Here is a 22,394-nt window from a genome sequence, read left to right on the forward strand (position 1 = left end):
TTACATCATATGGATGTTAAACTGCATTCCTAAATAGTGAGCTTAAGAAAACCATTTTTATGGTACAACCTAAAGGCTATATTGTTAAAGGCCAAGAGGATAAAATGTATAGGTTAAAAAAATCATTATTCAAACTCAATCAATCACCACGCCAGTGGTACTTAAAGTTTCATAAGGTAATTACTACATTAGAATTTGTGGCAAATAGATTTGACCACTGTGTTTATGTTTGAAAAAGTAAAAGCAAATTCTCTAATATCTCATTTTATGTGGATGACATTTTTTTTGCCAGAAACAATAATGATATGATTGCCAAAACCATAGTTAAATTCTCAATTCAAGATGAAAAGCATGGAAGAGGCATCTTATGTTCATGAAATCAAAATCACTCGAGATAAAAATTCTAAACTTTTAAGCTTGAGTCAATAAAGGTAAATTAATCATATACTCAAGAAATTTAGAATGAATGATTGCAAGTCTATTAAAATACCTAAAGTAAAAGGTATAAAATTAAGTAACGATGATTGTCCAGATAAAAGACAAGAAAGGCTAAATGTCCTTTACACACAAGCTATTGGAAGCTTGATGTATGATATGTTATGCACGAGACCTGATATCAACTTTGTTATTAGTCTTGTTAGTCAGTACCAAAGTAATCCTGGTTGGCCTCACTGGCAAGCAATAAAGAAAATATTTTGATATTTGAAAGGGACTAAAAACTTGCAATTGTGTTTTTAAGAGGATATCTTAGAAGTGATTGTATATTCTAATATTGATTTTGGAGAAAGCAAAGATGATAGTAAATCTACTTTGAATATATTTTTCTCCTTGAAGAAGGTATGGTTTTCGTAGTCATGCAAAAAACAAGGTTGTGTAGCTTAGCATACTCAAGAAGATGAGTATGTAGACTGCAATGTTACTACTACTTTTGCTATTTGGATAAGTTGTTTCATCAGTGATTTGAAGCAAGATATAATCAATAGGCCAATACAAATTTGTTGTGATAATCAAGTAGTGATCACTCTTATAAAGATTTGCTATGATAATCAAGCAGTGATCACTCTTATAAATAGTGGAAAAAATAACTCTAAAAGCGAACGCATAATGATAAAATATGATTATATTCATGACATGATTGAAAAGAATGAAATTACATTCAGTTACTTACCAACATCTTATATGATTGTGAATCTTTTAACAAAAAGCATATCAAAAGAATGGTTTTCAAAACATATCCCATATGAAATTAAGATATGCCTAATTGAGACATCTAGCTGAATGAGTAACATTGAAATAACCCATTGCTAGAACATTGATGCAATTGTAAGACTCCAATAGTAGGAGGGAAATCTTGCATCATGATTCAGTTCGCATAGTCAAGTGGGAGATGTTGGTCATACATGACTTGTATGGCTATGCACCCTCACATGCATGGTCTCATGCGTTAAGGAGAGAGGTGGACTCGGTCTATGTTTAACGCATGGCATACCCATACATGGGTATATCCAAAACCGTTACATCCCTTGATGCAGAAAAACTATAATGCATGACATTTTTTGCTAAGCAACGGCTACCCAAGGAATGAGGAGTTGTCCCAGCCTTTGCCCTTTTTATAAGAGGGCATTCACATCGATTACTCAAAATATGAATGGTCAAACATTCTGGAGAGATCTATTAAGATCTTATCGAATGTCGTAAAGCCTCCCTAAAGCAGGACATGAAATATCAAAAACACTCCTCTCTCTCTCTCTCTCTGCTACAGCGTACTCCAGGACGATCACAGAGTCCCTACACGAAAAAGTGATTTCCCAGTCAATAGTGATTGAATATAGAAACCCTCAACCTCGAACATGCCACTAAGAAACACAAATTAGTTAGAAAAACATATTCATCAAGAAACAAGAAGCAGTTAGTGTATAACATACCAAAGCAATTAGTGCTAAATTTGATAATTAAAAGTTCCTAAATGATGTAAAACTCATTTCACTTTCACTTTATGGACAAATGGAGAATAACTTTTTTTTCCTTTTATGGTCCAAGACTACGATGGATTAGAATACCTATTGTGATTGAAAGTCTTGCAGAGCGATAGTCTGTCATGCCTAGCAGGGAAACCCTAAGGCCGGCTTGCTAATTTGCCTTCTAACAAGGATGTACAACCAAAGTATCCAACCCTTGATATCCTTTAGCTTGAAAGCCTTAAGCCGACCCAAATAGCTAAGTGTGCAGATCTCCTGAATGGCATATAGATTTTATGTGAAACCGTTTCATTCCTTTGATTGCTGCCCGAGACAAATGATGAAAAATGATCATGTCCGGTTGATGGATCATAGCAAAGCCCATATGATCCACAAATATCCCCCCAGTATTATTGGGAACAAAATTCTTGGCCTTGATCTACTATATGGCGTTTCTTGTATTTTGAGAACTTGGGCTAATATAAAAAATTATCTTTTGCAAAACTGCAAGTTTCCAATTGACAAAATTTTCTAATCTGTGAGCAAGCTCACAAATCCTGAAAATGGAAAATATGGATCTGCAAAAGAAACATAAAGAAGATTAAGCACATTAGAAGATTCACAGAAAGGGATTATAGAGTAAGAAGTGTAGAGATTTTATAGTTGTAAGAACAATCAAGCATAATGTGAATCTCCACGAGCTACCCAATCTACCATCAGCTTGAACATTGCCAAAAGATGGCAAAGTAGGACCAAATTTGTGCATCAGTTCTACCACCAACTAGCATTGGTCCCAAAACTTAGATTAAACCAACAATAAGTATGCCACAATTATAATGACCAAGATTCAATATCATTTTGGTATGATTTTAATTTCCTGTGCCTGGCATGGATGTTCTTATTTGAGTGCCCTACTGGATGAATGTTCTTAATTCCCTGGCATGGATATTGACGGGATGATGGCTTGGAGTGGCTTTTGTAAATGTCTTATTCACGCAACTCCCTGCCTTCCAAAGCAATGGGAATATTTAATTTCTGAAATCTTCCCATGTACATGCAAGGCGTGCATGTTAAATGACTAATTCTGTTATCAAGGTTTAGTCAATTGCCATGCTCAAGTGGGTTAAGCATCTAGACTTGGTTCCACGAAAGGATATGTCATGGGTTGAAAAATCAGTCGCAAGTGACTGAATGGTGGGTAGGGAAGTTATGGACCTATCACCTGGAGTTGGTAATCCAAGATCAGCAAACCAGTCACATGCTAGGCCAGGTACTCCATTATCAAGAAAAGCTTTTGTTAACTTATTCACAAGATTGTTCAGTCCTGTTTCAAGTGACCATTGGATAGGGCATAGCAAACTAGAAATTCATGGTACAAGAATTTGTGCGTCTGTGGAGGTTTTAAAGCCTAAGTATCATCTACAACAAGTGGACAAGGTGAAGAACTGAAAAATGTAACCAATAAAGAGGTCATCATGCTTCCAGAAAGGTAATGAAACCTTTAATCAAGAACAAACTTGGGCGTCAAAATGATTACAGAAATGGATTCCAGAGATAGCAGTTGCATCATGATAAGGAAATAATCAACTAAAATTGTACTATAAATCAAACTACCAAAAGCCATTACTTTTTTTGGATAGTGGAAGAAAAGTGAAGATCATTCATTCCTAACAAGAAAAGTGCTCAAAATTGCAGGACAAGAGGGGAAAACCATTCCTTATCATTTAGTTCCTAACTAATACACCATAAGCTGGGATCATGGTTATGATGCCGTACATCACCAAAATTCAAAACTGTAGACCGAGACTGAGACATGGTCAGTATTTTCAGTATCCTTATATTTCATATGGTGCAAGGTACATAGATGTAGTATTATGAAGCACCATTGAGCTGAAGGGTGAAGCATACCCGAGTAGACAATTGGCTATGTTGGATCAAGTCATCCCCCAAGTCTCAGGCGGATAATATTTTCATTACTGTGATACTTAATTTAGATTAGAATAGCACAAGTGGGATATTTAAGTATCCTCATTCACATGAAATGATGACTTTGAAATGATTCTTTTAAAATTGATAAAGAATAGCATAATTTTCCTCAAAAAAAAAAATCATATAGCTACCAAGCTTCCTCACATTTAAATGCACAAATGATGGTACATCAACTATGCCCAAACTCTTCTCTTAGGGAGAAGGTCTGACATTTTAACCTGATCTATCATAGCCGCCACAATAAAGTCGTTCATACTCAGCCCCCCTGCAAGTTGAAGAGGAAGTTTATTAAAATGACAGATAGACGCAAAAAGCCAGATGAATCTCTGAGTGTTGAGAACAGGAGCATATTCAAATCCAATAGATTTAGAAGCATTAGGTAAAGCATGGAGAGGCAATTCAAGATATACCCATTGAAGCAAAGTGCACGTTTTAATGACAGACAGAATGAGAATTCACAAAAAGAAACAAATTAACAAAAATTTATGGGTTTGTCATCATAATGTGACTGCTGAAGGCACATAAACCAAACAAATAAAGAAGTTACCGAGTGCCCTTGCATATCCTCATAATCTAACCATAAAACACGAGACTTTGTAGCAAAATACATTATTACAAAGGACAGACACCCAATAGAGCAGTAAGTTCTATCAAAATTTTGATGGTTGGAAACAAAATACTGCCATTCAGATGACACCTCCTTCCCCACCCATATTTTGATAGTTGGAAACCAAAGTCTTTATCTTCTTTTGAAGTGCTGATGACCACTCAAGGTTGATATGAAATGAACTTTTGTTCAATGTCCAAAATTTTAAGAAAGGATCATACTTGAATTTTATAAACTTCAAAAGTCATTGAATCTACATATACAAAAGCAAACAGAAATTATCTGTACCACATTATGAACTGTATAAGTTAAAATCATTTCCTGATACTATGCTCCATTGTTTCATGTCATAGTTATGTACTCCAAACTCCAGAATGTAGCAGTCTTTATTAACTATAACCTTGCACAAGTCTAAAAGCTCAAAGATTTCATAACAAAAAACTTTCCTAGTATGCAAACATATAGCATGAACAAAAAACCAAAATTCCATAATGAACATCAACATCAAGTTGAGATTACCAATAACAGAAGTCCATAGTTCTGCTCTCACATGATTTGAATTCTCGATGTGAAGGTCTGGATAGTGGCCTGTGTTCTCAACAGCTTTACGAATCCTAGAAATGAGTTCTTCTGCAGACGCAAAATCCTTCAACTTCCACAAACATTGCAACCTCAAACTGCCTTCACTGTCAACTAAACGCCACCCAACAACCTGCAAATTGTAATTGCTTCCACAAATTTGAAACAAAACAATGAAGGCCAGAACAATAATATACGGAAATCAGAGATTGAAAGACTATGCAGTGGATAACTCTAGGGAATAAATCTGGCAGTAAGCAACCTGCACTCTGCAGGATCTGACGGTGTCTGATCCAACTTTCAGGAACACACACCAAGGCCCATTCCACATGGATCTGAATCTATTTGTCATGATTCATGTTAGAACCAATCAGTTAAGTCGCCATTTGCTTCTCAAAATACATGCAAGATGGCATGGATCTTACTGGATACAAATCAAGCCAGGAATACTTGAATCTGCAGGTACTTGTAAGATGCATTTAGTCCTACTGGGATTCATCAACTTTCAATATCACTAAAAAAAAGTCATGTTCTTTAGTTTCATGGAAAAATGGATGTACCAACAGTACGAATTCTCTCCAAGCATGTTTCACATGCTTGTGTGATGCAAGAAACAAATACTGTTATTCTTAGGTTCAATCAATTTCATCTAATATGGATGAGCAGGAATTTTAAACACCATACTAGCAGGTGGTAAGAAGATTCCAAAAAGGGTGGGAAAACATAGGACTATTACATTCTCATTCTTTTCATCTTTTGATCATTCTAAAGTTAAACAGATTCCTCTGTTTTATTTCAATGGTAAATCATTTCATGATCAGTTCCATAAATAATTTAAGTTTTTCAAAACTGACCTGTAGGGTCATGAAAATTGATTCTAATGTGCACTTTGGTTTTCATCTTGACCTAAGCCACAGAATTGTTCTCGTATCTCAGTGTTGCACAATGTCCAAGAAATAAATTTCTACATATCCAGGAAGTTCCATGCTTGGACATTAGAAAATTAACTGATTGACCTTAAAAGAAGGAAATTACTGCCCCATTACTGTCATTATATATATATATATATATATATATATATATATATATATATATATATATATATATACATAGAAAAATTCATAGCTGATCAATCCACACGTGCTCAAGAACACAATCACGCTGATTGTGTGCGTGATGGATGGTCAGCATGCAAAAAAGATGCTAAAATGCACAAAAATGTGCAAAAAAGGCCTTTAGGGATTTTAAAGTGCCGCTAATGGTCTTTTTCCTGCTGGGACATTTAGCGGCACTCAAAACCGCCGCTAAAGCTCAGCATATTTTTTAGATTCTTTTTAGTGGCGGTTTTGAGCGCCGCTAAAGGCCTTTTTTGCAGGTTTTGAGCGGTTCTCAGCATTTTTGCATAAAAAAATGCTGAGCGTCCATCACACCCGCGATGAACGCTCAGCAAGATTGAGCACGTATGGATTGAACAGCTACCACTCACTATATATATATATATATATATATATATATATATATATATATATATATATATATATATATATAGAGAGAGAGAGAGAGAGAGAGAGAGACTAGAATATGTAAACTGGAAAAAAATGTAAACCATTTTGAACCAACAGAAACCGTCATCCGATCTAAAGAATTAACGGTTCCTGTGTAAACCGCTTTCCCCTGAAAATAAAAAATAAAAAAAATGAAATAGCTTAATTGAGTTTAGCCAATTTTCTTGATTTTTGCATTGAATAATATTATTTTATTCAAATTGGTAGATTTAGCATAGTGTTTTCTGATATTTGAGTGATTTTTAATTCAGTTTATGTTAGATCTAGGTTAGATTTAGTCCAGATTAAGTTTTTAATATTCGGTATTTACTAGATCAATTAATTGTTTTTTTATTACTAGCCGATTTAGTTTTTTTTGTAGTTTTTCTGTCAAAGCATGTCATAAAGGTAGTAGATATACATGACTCTCTCTCTCTCTCTCTCTCTCTCTCTCTCTCTCTCTCTCTCTCTCTCTCTCTGTGTGTGTGTGTGTGTGTGTGTGTGTGTGTGTGTGTGTGCGCGCCCCCCCAACCCCTTACCAATATGAAAGATATCCAATGAAAGAAACAGAACATAAAATTCATTATTCATAAAAATTGATAAACAAGTCTATAGGATTTAAACAAAAAATTTCCCAGCCTCACATAAACTTTTCATCAGAAAAGGCTTCCAGACTGATTTCCGTACTAATCTGCCCATGAAATGCAAGCAGTAGCTCAAGACGCCTTCTGAATTCACCTACAGTTGATGTTCCCATCAACTGCTCTAGACTGTAGGTTGAATTTTAGTAAGAAATATATACAGACAATTGTATCCCTCAGATTTAAACATAAGGAAGCTTACGCATTAATTGTTGATTTACAATCATCGTCAGCACAGTTGGAAGATCTTCGATAAATAATCAAGTACAAGGGAAACTGTAATAACCTCAGATGTAATAACCTCAATTTTTGACAATTATTTGTTTAAATTTATTTGAAAACAATGGGTATTTTTCTAAATTTGGGCCTCGGATCCGTTACCGTTATCGGATCCATAAAAGAATCCATAAATAACCCACAATGGGGTGTTAAATTATACGGATAATATTAATTTTTAATTAAAATAAATAATTAATAGTATTTATAAGAAAAAAAATAACTAAATTTTGGTGCATAGGGTCGGACCCACAGTTGGATACGGATCCAACTGAGGATCCGTCACTCGTAGGCGAACCGGGTCCATTGTAATAATGGACCCAACGTCGCGGGTCACGGGCTCGGACCCGAGTCCAATTTCAAAAGAGGGGGGGGAGGGGGGCGTTAAAAATAGGAATCGTGCCTAGGGCACGATTCTTGTTTTCAAGAATCGGAAACAGAAAGGGGGGCAGGGGGGGTTACGCAGAGCGTAACCGACCCCGCGCCTCTCGGCAGAGGAGGGGGTTTGGGCCAATAAAGGGGGAGTGGAGAGGGGGTCTTGCCCTCTTCACTCAGTCTCTCTCTTCCCCCGTCTCTCTCTCTATTTGTCTCTCTGTCTGTGTGCGCAAGAGGGAGAAAAGGGTTCCGATCGCCGGAAAACCTGCGGCAAACAACAGTCGAGTCCACCTGCCACAGTTGCAGTGAGGAGCGACACCAGAAGCTCTGCCTTCGCGTCTCCAGCCTTCGATCATCGGAGAAAGGTACGGTTCTTCTCTGAACTTGGGTGAGGAATCGAACAGGGGTTCGATTCCGTGCAATGATTTGAGATGGGTTCTTGGGAACCCCTTCTTAGGGCTATTCTTTTTTCCAAGAATCATGGGGGTGAACCGTGGATCACTCTCCTTAGATCGATTTTCCCTTTTAAAGAGGGAAAAATTTGTGTATGCCAATGCATCCAACTCATTTTCTTTCTTGATTGAAATCTTGGTTTCTATTTAAAATTAAATCTGCTGTCTTAATTTGGGTATCGTATTCTTGGGTTGAATACACGAATTCATGTTCGGTTTATGTTCGTGTAAGGGTAATATGTCAGGGGCTTAGAGTTGTGGCATTATCGACTTTGATATCGTTATGATGAGGCTGTTAATTTTTTTTTCAAATGGCCGTTAGTCATTCAGTCCTAAGAAGATAGTTCTTGTGATAATGCTGAAATATTCTTGTGTTTAAAAGTCATTTGATATTGTTTAGTTGAATAAATGAAATAGCTTCATTTACACTCTAGTTTATGCATTAAGATGTTTGGGAAGTTTCACTAGGTGACTTTAAGTCTTATTTCCTAAGAGTTTTGTGGATGATTTTCTCAGTACACAGGATTTTCTTCATTAAGCACGAGTGCACAGTCTCCATATTTATAGCTCCAAGGCCTAAATCGTGCATGTTGACGCATGTGAAAGCAATGGTTGTAGTAAATATACCTCCAGTGCTTTTAACAATGCCTTTAAATCACAGAACTAAACAAAATCTCCTGCCCAATTAAATACGAGGAGTCAACTGCAAACATAGGCCCATCTTTGAGACAAGTTTGGCTATATTGCATCCTCGGGCTGCAAGATAACTTGTGCACTGAGACTTTTCATGTAGCTATTCAACTGTCTATACTAGGATGCTGCTTGTATTTGGGGTCACATGTAGTTTCATGTAGTAGGAAGAAGCAACACATATCTGTTGTCTATGTTACAACAAAATGTGCAATTTTAATATCGGCAAATCCAGGTTAAAGTAACAAGATAGAAGTACTATTTAAATCTGTTAGACCGGTTTAATATGACAAGATTAAAAACATAAAGTTGCACAAACATTTTGCTCGAGAAAAGATTGAAGGTGAGTTGTAGGCTAAAATGTTATTTAGAGATTATGCAAATGACAAATTTGTTTACTAAGATCCTTGAAGGGGTGGTGTTAGTTCTAATGTTGAAAATATTTTTGGTAGTATCTAACAATGGGATCTGTTACATAATGGCATTGATGTATACTAAGGCATTTATGGAACTTTACTGAGAACCTGTTATACACAATGAGATCAACCTAGAGGAGGCAGCCTATTACCTTTTCCTCCCTTGTTGTCATCTAGCCTTCTCTCTTCTCTGATCTTTCATAAGAGAGGTTTTAATTTGGTACAGGCGCATACAGGATATGTATGTGTGCAGCCCTGAAGTTTCAATTGCTGAATCTGGGTTATATTCATGTGTGTGGATGTTAACACATGAAAAGGTTTTTTGTGCCTCTATTGATGGGACATGTTTATTTATCGTGCATTTATGGATTTATTTTGAGTACATGTGCATACACGAAATCGATGTGTGTTTAACATGTAAAATCAAGTATAAATGTCCTTATGTGCTTATGGATGAATGCATGTCTGTTAAATGATTACATGAAAGCACTTACACATGGATGGCCACACATGCATATGACTGTGGAAGGTCATGCACATTATTAAAATTGTATGAATGAATGTGCATTTGGAATCATGTTGGTATTATTGCATACATTGCAAGTTATGATTTTTGCATACGATGCATCGATGGCCTAAATGGACCATCATCGGCCTGGAGAGCCGTGGGTTTCGTTTTTATCACATATGTTTTTAACTGCATCACTTGAACCACATAAGATGGTTTGGCACATTACTACATTGTTCTAGTGGTTTATACGGGCTGGAGTCCCGAATGGGTCCCCGCAAGGGAGGATGCGGGTTTTCACTTTTGCATATGATGTTGCAAACTTAAAGAATTAACTTTAAATAAAAATATAATAAAAACAGTGTAATACAAAAACTTCGTGTGTTGTAATTTTGTCCCTTGAACCCGATATTGAGGTTCTTTCTCCTAGTCACGGTTTTAGGGAGAGTCCGCCACTTTACCCGGGAGTGGTGTGTTTGACACAATTGTTGTTTATGGTACCAAGGAAGTGGCACATGTGAGCGTGGGGTGTCCCTTGTGTCCCCGACATTAGATGTGGAGGTCTAATGTTCTGAAGGTGATTCGGTCGAGGGCTAAGTTGGAACCTAGTAATAAAATACAAATTGTGTGTTAAGCTACCCTGGGAACCTACTTGACCTCGGAGATTGTACCTGTTTGGTGTATCCGCGGGCAACGGTAATCAAAAAGATGAACTTAAAGCTGTGTGCATTTAATAGGGCATGCATATGGAAAGATGAAACTTAAATGAAAGATAACAGAAGAAATCATACATTGCACATAATCATGCATTTTCCTGTTATGCATTAGATCATGCATGTTTGAATCATTCTCTATATCATGACATGATTTGGTGGTAGCATATGATTTACTTCTTGAAATCATGTTGCAGGGTTTTGTTATTTAGTTCTTGATATATGGTACTGCTTTACTGTTCTTGACTGGTGAGCATATGTAATTGTTGGTAGGTATGGATATTTGAATGCTGCAAATTTTATATCTGCACTCACTCAAATCATCACATGAAATCTTACCCATGTTCTTTGTCTCACCTGGTTTCTTTAAAAGTAGTTGTGCTCAGAATTTCGGTTATGACACTCTACTTTGTTGGTTTTTCACAGGATATGGTGAACAGTGAGGTTGGACTGGCTACTGGGAATGGATGAGAGTCATACTTGGGTATGTCAGCTTCAACAGGGGACACAGTGGCTCTTTCTTAAATCCTTCTTGCTTTTTCAGTTGTTATTTTATTTTCATTTGAATAAAACATTGTCTCTGAAATTTACTTTTACTCATAAATAAAGAAATTGTTTTGGTTCTTAAGGATGATGGTTGCAAGTTCGTTTGTGGTGTTTGGGCTATCCAGTTAGAATTGGAATTGTGAGGACTCCAGGTCTCTGGGAAGTTTTCTGCATTGAAAAAAAAAATTTATTCCATATTTTTAAAGGGTATGGATTGAGGTCGTTATACAAACCACAACTGCATTGTTGAGATGAAACCAAAAAGTTAGTAATCTGTATTTCATCTCAACCATTGTAGAAAATTAGAATACCTTTCCAGCAGCAGATTCATGTTGCTCTTTAACACCATTAAGCAAACCAGGCCATAGATCAGACTTGATCTTCAGCCAATCAGAAACAAGAAAATTGGTTGGGTCGGGTTAAACATTGTGGTCTAATAGAGTTTTTTATTAGATGGAATTTTTTTCTAATCCGTAATTTAGTTAGATTAGGACTTAATTATTTTGAATGAGTTTTAGAAAAATATCCCTTTGAAAAACACATTTTTAAAAAACAAACCCTGTTTTGGAAATTTAGAAAAATTATTGGACTCTTTTAAAAATTCAGAATTTTAACCTAATTAGGGATTATAAATAATGGTTTTGAGGGCTGAGAGGATGGTTTTTCCAGCAGCCTCAAGTCCCCCTTTTCTCCCTCCCTCTCTTCTCTTCCTCCTTTTCGATCCTTGCCGATTTCTCCCCCGCTCTTCTTCTTCTTCTATTTTTCTCTTCTTTTTGCATCAAATTTCCTTCTTTCCCTTCTTTTCCCTTTGCCCCTTCCTCTGCCTCCCCGTCGCCCCTTCCTTCACCTCCCTGTCGGACGGCCTCCCCGTTGTCGTATGGACTCCTGGCAGCAGAGGTCCATCCAGGCTGCCCTTCCCTTCTTTCCCCTTTTTCCTCCAATCACTTTGTTTGCCGGTAACTGGTCGGATTCGACCCCACCGGCATGGTTCTGGTGGCTGGGGAGGCCATCCACGGCCCCTTCCTCATTTGCGGGTGGTTCACTGTTGCTCCCCAGCAAAAAACCTCGTCGGGTACTCACTCTACAGTTGTGGGTGGTTCACCGCTGCCTCGCAAAGGCGTCCTGCAGTGGAGGTGGCAAGAACCGCAGCTTTGGTGACTTGTTGGAGTTGAAGATGGTGGTGTTAGCAGCTGCAGTGGATAAGAATAGTTTTTGTGAGAGAGAGAGAGAGAGGACATCACTGGAATCCTGATCAGTGGTGGAAGGAGGTGGTGGAGGGTGGTGGAAGGGGAAACGGGGTTTACACAGAAACCATCGATCTGGAGATCGGACGGTTCCTGTTGATTGAAACCAACAAATACAGAATATGTAACCATTCTATATATATAGAGAGAGAGAGAGAGAAACTAGAATATATAAACTGCCCAAATTTATAAACTTTGTTGGACCAATAAGAACCGTCTGATCCCCAGAACGACGATTCATGTGTAATCCTTTGTTTTCCCTTCCCTTCTCTCCCCTCCCACCACCGACCTCCCTTCTTTCCCCTTTCTATCTCCACTATCACGAAATGGCACAGATCCCAATGCACTCTGGAATGTGTCTCATGAACCAAGAATACAATGTAAATAACACATTTACAATATAAATACCTACCGAACACAAGACTTAAAAATAAATAAGTTCATTAAAGATGAAATTCAAATAATACAAAAAAATAAAAAATTACAAAGGAGCCTCACTACAAACACTCAAAACCTAAGAAACTACCCATCACTCTCTCACTTACAATGTCACGTACTCATCCATATTTATAAGCCCAACAAAGAGAGAAGAGAGAGGTCCTTCAAGCCGTTGGAACTAGTCCAATGGCTAGAACTCAGTCAACCTAGGTTGAGTAAGCTCTCTATATATATTATATATAATACATATGTATAAATATAAATATATATTCATACTATATGTATGAATACATATGTATATATACATATACACATGTATATGTAGACATGCCAAGAATACGTTTACACCCGCCCTAGAAAACTTAGGGTGTCACTATAAGTTTGAAAATTACAAATGAAAAAACCCATTACATAAGATGTTTCCATGAACTTCATCAAGTTCTCCTATTTGGTACTTCTTTAAAGGGTGCTTAACCATTCACTCCATAGCATAGAGGATCGTCAATATTATCAATACTTGAAAAAACTGTAAGAAGATCTAACAAGCAATAACTACACTTATATATATTATAGAGAGAGGATGGCCAAACACACAATAGTATTTTTCAAAAATCATTTGAAGTAAGAACTAATTTTGAAAAATCATTAATTAACACAATAGTCATTTGATAGATAATTAATCAAAAGTTCTTAATTCATAAGAGAACATAATAGAATAATATTAAGAGGGATACAAGCAATAGTAACAATAAAGGCATCTCATGAAAATCATGCACTCATATATCTATTAATGAATTTTCAACATCATCAATATCATGAAGAAGCAACTCACGAAGGATTATAAATTATTTTCACACAGCAGAAGATACAGGAAATGATTTTCATTATTACAATGATCAATTTTAGAAGCAATATCATTCATATAACTAAAGAAAGTCACTTATGGACTATGTCACATAGGTGCGGGTGCGGGTGCGGGTACGGTTGCGGCACTTTAAAAAAACTTGGGTGCGGGGGTGCGGGGAGTATATATATATATATATATATATATATATATATATATATATATATATTAACAATTTTAAGTTAACACTACATGTATTTGTGTTTATTTATGTATTTATATATATAATATAGATAAAAATTGACTTGATTAGGGTTAACTGAATCTACTTTTGGATAGAAATGGACCTCAATGTGGTTGACTTCACCTAACACAAAGGAAGTTGTGTCCAAGTATCACACTTGCCTGAGTGTGGGTGCGGTTGTAATGAAATACGTGGAAGCACCAATATGTGAAAAGGGGAGAAGTATGGATGAGGGAGGAGCCCTCAATTTATAGAGGGGGGAGGACCCAAGGGATCACATAGAGGGGCGCCCTTCTAGCCGTTGGGAGCCCCAAACGGACATATTTATGACTGTTTGGGGCCCCAACGACTAGAGGGTGGGGCCCCTTTATGTGGTCCAAAAAAGCATTAAATAAAAAGGAAAATAAAAAAGGAAAAATAAAGAAAAAGAAAAACATCTAAAAAATGTATAGTGAAATTACCAAAATACCCCTATTAGGTATTTTGGTTAAATAATATAATTATATACTTCAATATATATACATTCGTATATATATATATATATATATATAAGTATATAATTTAACACTCCCCCTCAAACTTTACGGGGAGAAGACGGAAAGTTTGTCAAGAAGAAACATAAATCTTGGAGCTGGTAGAGCTTTGGTGAAGAAGTCTACTAATTGAAACTCTAAAGTAACATATGGCAATGAAATGGTCCCTTTGAGGTATTCATCGCGAACATAGTGACAATCCATCTCAATATGCTTTGTACGCTCATGAAAGGTGTGATTGCTAGCAATATAGATGGCACTCTTGTTGTCGCAATACATCTTGGTAGGAGTAGAAATGTGGATGCCCATGTCGCTGAGGAGACTTCTAATCCATACAATTTCCATAGTTGTCATTGCTATCGCTCGATATTTGGCTTCAGTGAAAGAAAGAGAAACTTTTTGTTGCTTCTTACACCGCCAAGAAATAAGCGATTCTCCTAAGAAAACACAAAAACCAGTGACTGAGATTCGATCATTGGGATTTTTTCTCCAATCAGCATCAGTATAAGCATTTAATTCAAGAGATGAAGAAGAGGATAAGAAAAGCCCTTTAGAGATGGTGTTCTTTATGTAGCGCACAATCCTCATCACGGCTGCCATATGTACAAAAGTATGAGCATGCTGAAATTGGCTTGCAGCATGAACCGCATGAGCTATATCCGGGCGGGTGATAGATAGGTAGGTGAAAGAGCCAATTAGTTGGCGATAAAGCATAGGATCTTCAAGGAGAACATCATCTTCAAGTCTGAGTTTTGCATTTATAACTTCCGGGGTCTCGATTGTTTTTTCATCTGAAATTCCTGACTTGGAACAAATGTCAACTGCCAATTTTATTTGAGACAAGATGTACCCACGAGGAGAATATGCCACTTCAATACCTAAAAAATATCTCAAATAATCTAAGTCAGACATATCAAAAGTTTTCTTTAGAATAAATTTCACATCATCTACTCCCTTTTTATCATTTCCTGTGATGATCATGTCATCAACGTATAGAAGAAGAATGATTATGAGATCACTTGTTTTCTTAACAAAGAGAGCAGTGTCAGTATAACAAGATATAAAACCCAAATGAATCAAGATATTGCTAAATTTGTCATACCAAGCTTTAGGAGCTTGTTTAAGACCATATAAAGCCTTTTTTAATTTCAAGACTTTTCCATTAAGATTCATACCAGGGGGAGGTTTCATATAAACCTCTTCGTTAAGATCACCATTTAAGAAAGCATTTTTCATATCAAGTTGAAAAATGTTCCATTTCTTAATAGAAGCAACAACAATAAGAGTTCGAACACTAGTCATTCGAGCGACAGGGGCAAAAGTCTCATCATAATCTACCCCGTATTCTTGAGCAAATCCTTTTGCTACCAATCGAGCCTTATATCTTTCCAAAGACCCATCACTTTTGGTTTTAACTTTAAAAAACCCATCTACACCCGATAGGTTTCTTCTCTTTTTGAAAATCAACTTCTCATGTTTTTGCCCTTTCAAGAGCATCTAGTTCAAGTTCCATAGCTTTAACCCAATGATCATATTGTTTAGCTTCATTGTAATGATATGGTTCATGAAAAGAATGCAAAGCTAACAGACATGCCCTAAAGTTTGGTGAAAAAGATTCATAGGATACAAATCTATTTAAAGCTCTAATTACATGACTTGACCTTCTTTGAGATGATTCTTCCGTAATGTCACTTTGAGAATATCTCTCAAGAGCACAAGGAGGATTTGCCTCTTCTCTTCTGGAATAAACTTGAATTTGCCTAGATGTAGGTTCATTTATATTTTCTTCTTGTTCAGAATCCAAATCCTCTATATGTTCTTCTTGTTGTTCATTAATAGGCTCTTTAAAGCTATTATCATGCGGTAATAAATCAAACAAGAATGAGTGATCTACCTTTTCATTTGATTGGAGTGAAAATCCATTTTCATTTTCTAAGAAGGTAACATCCTTTGAGATATAAAATTTGTTATTAGTTGCATCAAAGAACCTATAACCCTTTTGTTTTTCAGCATACCCCAAAAATATACATTCAATCGCCCTTGGAGAAAGCTTATCATTTTTACGAGTTAAGACAAAACATTACACCCAAAGATCCTTAGCCTTTGATAATCAGGAGTCATGTTATAAAGCTTTTCAAATGGAGAGAAATTCTTTAAAGAAGATGAGGGAGTTCTATTAATTAAATATACTGAAGTCAGAATCGCCTCAGCCCAAAAAGATTTTGGGACATTTTTGGAAATCAACAGGGTTCTAGTCGTTTCTATTATGTGCCTATATTTTCTTTCCGCAAGACCATTTTGTTGCGAAGTGTTTGGACAAGAACGTTGATGACAAATCCTATTTTCTTTTAAGTAATTTTGAAATTCATTTGACATAAATTCGCCTCCTGAGTCGGATCTAAGGATAGACAAGTTGTCAAGGAATTGATTCTTTATCATAGCATGAAACTCTTTAAAAAAGGAAAAACTTCAGACTTCTTACTTAAAAAATAGATCCATGTGAATCTAGTAAAATCATCAATAAACAGAACATAATATGAAAACCCTCCTTTGGATACAACCGGAGAGGGACCCCATACATCAGAATGTATTAATTCAAATGGCCTAGTGGAGACAAAATTTCTTTGAGGAAAAGGAATAGCTTTAGATTTTCCAAAGATACAATCTTTACAAGACATATGATTGTTTTTACAAGAATTGCTCAAAAAAGAAAAGAGAGACATCTTTAGAAAATTGGGGTGGCCAAGTCTCTTATGCCAAATATCGATATTTTTGGCATTTACAAGATTACAAAATGACTTGGTTGGAAGAGCCAAAAAGTCCATATAGTAAAGATCACCCCTTCTATGGACGCGCCCAATCAGCTTCTCTGACTGGAGATCCTGCATGGTGCAACCTTTGGGTGAGAAAGAGACTTGGCAACTGTGATCGGTAATTTGAGAAACAGAGAGAAGATTTAGATTGATTTTTGGAACAACTCTTATTTTTGGAATAAAATTTTGATTTAAATCAAGTGTCCCAATACAATCAATTTTTAAAGATGTCCCATCGACCGTTGAAACATACGAAGGTATGGGGTCGGTAAACACATTTGATAAAATATTTTTATGAGATGTCATATGAAAGGATGCGCCAGAGTCAAGAATCCACATACCTGGGGGTGATGAAGAGCAGGCAGTCGCGGCACCCCAGGTAGAGGAAGAAGAATTTTTTAGAAGATGTTGGAGAACTTCCGAGATTTGATTGAGAGCTACTTTAATATCACATCCATCTTCTTCCCTTTTTGAAGCATTTTCTTCAACGGCGACAACCTTAGCTTTAAGCTTGGGGCAAACAGGCTTAATGTGCCCTGGTTTATTACAAAAGTGACATATGATACCTCTTCTATTGTTTTTTCCAAAATGAGGAGGTTTATATGGTTTAACATTATTTTCGAGCCTAGTAACAGCCAATACATCATCATTCTTTAAGGATATGCCAAGACGAGTTTCGGCTTGACATATTTCGGCAAGAGCATCCTCAATAGGTAGAGCTTTGCTACGATGAAGAAGAGATGCACGAACTTGCTCAAACTCTGGTCTAAGACCATGGAGGAATTGAAAAAAAAATGCTCTTTTTCAACTTGTTCCCTTCTTAATTCAATATCTTGAGGAGCCACCCATTTTGGTTCAAGGAGGGCAAGCTCATCCTAAAGGGGAGTAAGAGCACTAAAATAATCCCGACATTCATGTCCCCTTTTTTAGTAGATCTAATTTTTTCTTGACAAAAGAATTGCCTAGCAAAGTCCTTTTGGGTATACATACCCTTAAGAAAGAACCATGCCTCATTGGCTCTTCTAAATTTTGCAATATTGGCACAATTCTTTAGATCAACATTGTTCATGAACCATGCCAAAATTTTGGCATGGTTACTTTCTCAATCCTCTAATTTGGATTGATGATCATTGATTGCCTTGATGCGCTCATCGCCTTCCAAAGCCTTTTCAACATCTCCTTCCATTTTAGTGAGTTCAAGAGAAGGTTCGGGAGAGGTTCCCATAACAAAACCCCAAAGTTTCTTACCTCTTAAGTGATTCTCCATAGCGGAAGCCCACATAAGATAATTGGATCCATTGAGCTTAAAAGAGAGTTCTACCTTTGATTCGGACCCCATAGATAACAAAGAAGATCTCGTTCAAATAAGTTGAGAGGCACGTTTCCCAAAGGCTTCAATAAGAATGCAAGATCACCAACCTTGCTCTGATACCATGTAATGAAATACGCGGAAGCACCAATATGTGAAAAGAGGAGAAGTATGGAAGCCAACAACACAAGCACACAATGTGCAAAAGAGAACACAAGCACAACACAAGTGCAAATAACCCACTAAGGGGTGAAAAAGCCTTCAAAGGCAAAAACAACTTTATTGAATGAGAGAAATGAAGAGGCTAAAAGCCATACATGGATGAGGGAGGAGCCCTCTATTTATAGAGGGGGGAGGACCCAAGGGATCACATAGAGGGGCTCCCTTCTAGCCGTTGGGAGCCCCAAACGGTCATATTTATGACTGTTTGGGGCCCCAACGACTAGAGGGTGGGGCCCCTTTATGTGGTCCAAAAAAGCATTAAATAAAAAGGAAAATAATAAAGGAAAAATAAAGAAAAACATCTAAAAAATGTACAGTGAAATTACCAAAATACCTCTATTGGGTATTTTGGTTAAATAATATAATTATATACTTAAATATATACATTCGTATATATATATATATATATAATTTAACAGCGGTGCCCTGTTAGAAGAGTCCGTGTGACATAGCTTATGGATCAATTTTAAATAAACAAACTTTCAAGATCACACATTTAGAAACAAGCAAAAATACAAGTAGCAAATCCATAAAGGGATTACACAAAGCAAAAAAAATTACACAAACAATAGTCCACTATGGGACAATACAACATTCAAATGAAAACAATCACTAAAGCACAATCTTTGTATACAAAAAGCTACAAAGGTCTCAACACATAATAATGATCATGCCAAATCAGTATTTAAACTTATGCATAGTATGCAAGACAATCATGTTAAAATGTATGCTATTATATACAACAACAACAACAATTGGGGTCGGCGATATGAACCAAAAAAGAAAATCATTTTGGGTCTTCCACATGAATCCTTCTCCTCCAATCATTTCTATCCAATGCCATGTCCTTGGTGAGGTTCAAAGCATTCATATCCTTTTCTATCATCTCCATCCATGTCTTTTTAGGCCTACCCCGACCTCTTTTAACTAATATATTTTCTCATTTCTCCATCCTTCTAACTGGAGCATCATTAGTCCTTCGCCGAATATGTCCAAACCACCGTAAATGATTCTCTCTCATCCAGTGTTATTAAAAACGCGCCTCAAGGCGCAAAAAACACGCCTAGCCTCAAGGTGAGGGCCTTTGTGCCTTGAGGCGCAGGCTTGAGGCGCAAATGCATAGAGGCGTACGCCTCAGAGGCCTTGAGGTGTACGCCTCGAGGCGAGGCGCGCCTCAGGGTGAGGCGTGCACGCCTTATGATTATGGTCAAATGAGGGTCAAAGCCCTCATTTGACCATAATTAAAATCTTGCCCCCGACCCTAATGAGGGTCGGGGGCCCTAAATAGTCTCTCGCAGCCCCTCTCTCTCTCGTCTCTCACAATCTCTCCCTCTCTCTCACAGCCTCTCTCCCTCTCTCGCAGCCCATTTCCCATTTCTCACAGTCTCTCTCTCTCCCTCTCTCTCGCAGCCCCTCTCCCTCTTTAATCCTCTTTTTTTACTCTATGTTAGCTATCGATCTATTGAAGAATGTGGAGGTGGAAGCCATCATAGGACCACAGAGATCGGGAGATGCAGAGTTCGTCGCTCGATTGGGAGATAGCACTCAAGTTCCCATCATTTCCTTCTCTGCTACAAGCCCTTCGTTGTCAACAACTAAGACTCCTTACTTCGTAGGGACTGTGGAGATCGATTCGTCCCAAGTAGATGCAATCGTCGCAACGATTAAAGCGTATGAATGGCGACAAGTGGTACCCGTCTACGAAGACTCGAATTTCGGGATGGGGATGATCCCGTTCTTAACCGATGCGCTTGAGCAGATTGATGTTGCAGTTCCTTACAGGTCTCTTCTTCCACCTTCAGCCACCAATGACTTCATCAAGGAGGAACTCAACCAGCTTGCTTCAATGCAGACCCGGGTCTTTGTTGTGCACTTGCCTTCGTCTCTTGGTGCCAAGTTCTTCACTTTAGTTAATAACAATGGCATGATGAGTGAAGACTATGTCTGGATCATCACAAACTCACTAGGGATGTTTGTGAGCAGGTTTATGAGGTTGACTTTGTGATCGTGTGCATTGGGAAGTTCAACAACGCGCCGAAAATGCTTGTTTTCCTACCAAACAAAGGGTCGGATGTGTTCAAAGGGAAGGTGATGCACTCCAAGGAATACTTGGCATTGGACGAGCCCGACGCGCTGGAGCTCGTAGAAGGGAAAAGGGTGGCTGTCGTTGGTGCTCACAAAACTGCGTTTGATATAGCTGCCCAGTGCGCAAACGAGAACGGTGCACCCCCCCTTCTCTCTCTTTCTCTCTCTAAAATCAAGAGCTTAGGTTAGAGTCTTGGCAAAAATATGAGATTTTAGAGAAACCAGAAGTATGTATTCTAGGTTGTATTTGGATTTGAGAGGTTCAAGGAACTAGGATGATTTTTGACCGCTGATTTGAGGGGAATTGGGTAGTCTACTCTATTCTTTGGGAATATTATTGCTTGCTCGATTTAGATGCCCAAATCCCCTGCCCACTTAGAATGGGGAGAATTGGGAATTCTGCTATGTTCTTGGGAGAATCATTGCTCTATTAGATGCCCAAATTCCCTATCCAGTTAAGGATCCTCAGAAAGGGTTCAGACGGGACTCTGAGGACCCTTTAAGTTGAGAGGTAATTTGGGCATCCAATTTGGTGATTCCTCTGAACTTGGTGACGCTCACAGGTCTCCCCTACCAGATGAAAGGAGCGCCTATGGGGCACGACTAGATTCATACGGAGTTGTCTCCTAGCTGGATCGTCAGAGTCGCATTATCTGACGGTTGGGAGTCACTGGTTATCACAAGCCCCCACAGGAAGAATCTCTCTAATTTTATTACCAAGGAGTTATATGGTGACCGTTCAAATGGCTCCATCATCCCAAAGTTGACCGCCCAAAAGGACACTAGAGGATTCCTTCTCTCCCTCTTGGGCACCCCTTTATCCTTCTCTCCCTCTACAATATGAGCGAGGGAATCTGTTGGGCTCCATGAATGCTTCGGGGTATGGGCCTATGATACAGCATATGCACTGGCTCTTGCAGTAGAGAAAGCCAATGGTGTTGGCAATTCCAAGTTCATCAATCCAAACATGACTGGGGATTCGACCGACCTTTCGATGTTGGGGATCTCCCCTTCGGGTCCGAAACTGCTGGAAGCAGTGCTGGGGACTAGATTCAAAGGATTAAGTGGTGAATTCCGACTTGTAGATGGTCAGCTACAGACTAGAATTTTCCAAATTATCAATGTCATGGAGAAGGGAGCAAGAGAGATTGGATTTTGAAGTCTGGATCTCGGACTCTCGCAAAGTTTGAACGGGCAGAACATGAATACGACCACAAACTATTCATGTCCAGCCAGTGTTCTTAAATCCGTCGTCTGGCCCGGCAGCACCACTGATGTTCCAAGAGGTTGGATGATTCCAACAAAGGGGAAGAGGTTGAGAATTGGAGTTTCAGTCAAAGATGGTTACAGACAGTTTGTGGGAGTGAT

At 37.8% G+C, this 22,394-nt stretch overlaps 1 protein-coding gene across 1 annotated transcript in view; it reads right to left on the minus strand.

Moving 5' to 3' along the window:
- Window positions 1-4,003: 4,003 nt before the first annotated feature.
- The window catches only part of LOC149845305 (Transcriptional coactivator/pterin dehydratase), a 48,344-nt gene continuing 29,953 nt past the window's right edge, over window positions 4,004-22,394 (minus strand). Inside the window, exons 2-3 of the mRNA XM_089995682.1 lie at window positions 5,074-5,266; window positions 4,004-4,212 (exon numbers count right to left, since the gene is read on the minus strand). Coding sequence (XP_089851808.1) covers window positions 4,121-4,212; window positions 5,074-5,266 — 285 coding nt within the window. The 3' untranslated portion in view covers window positions 4,004-4,120. The remainder of the gene's footprint in view (window positions 4,213-5,073; window positions 5,267-22,394) is intronic.

Source organism: Nuphar pumila, chromosome 2 (assembly GCF_984573655.1).
Source record: "Nuphar pumila chromosome 2, dmNupPumi1.hap1.1, whole genome shotgun sequence".
In the NCBI taxonomy this organism is placed as follows: Eukaryota; Viridiplantae; Streptophyta; class Magnoliopsida; order Nymphaeales; family Nymphaeaceae; genus Nuphar; species Nuphar pumila.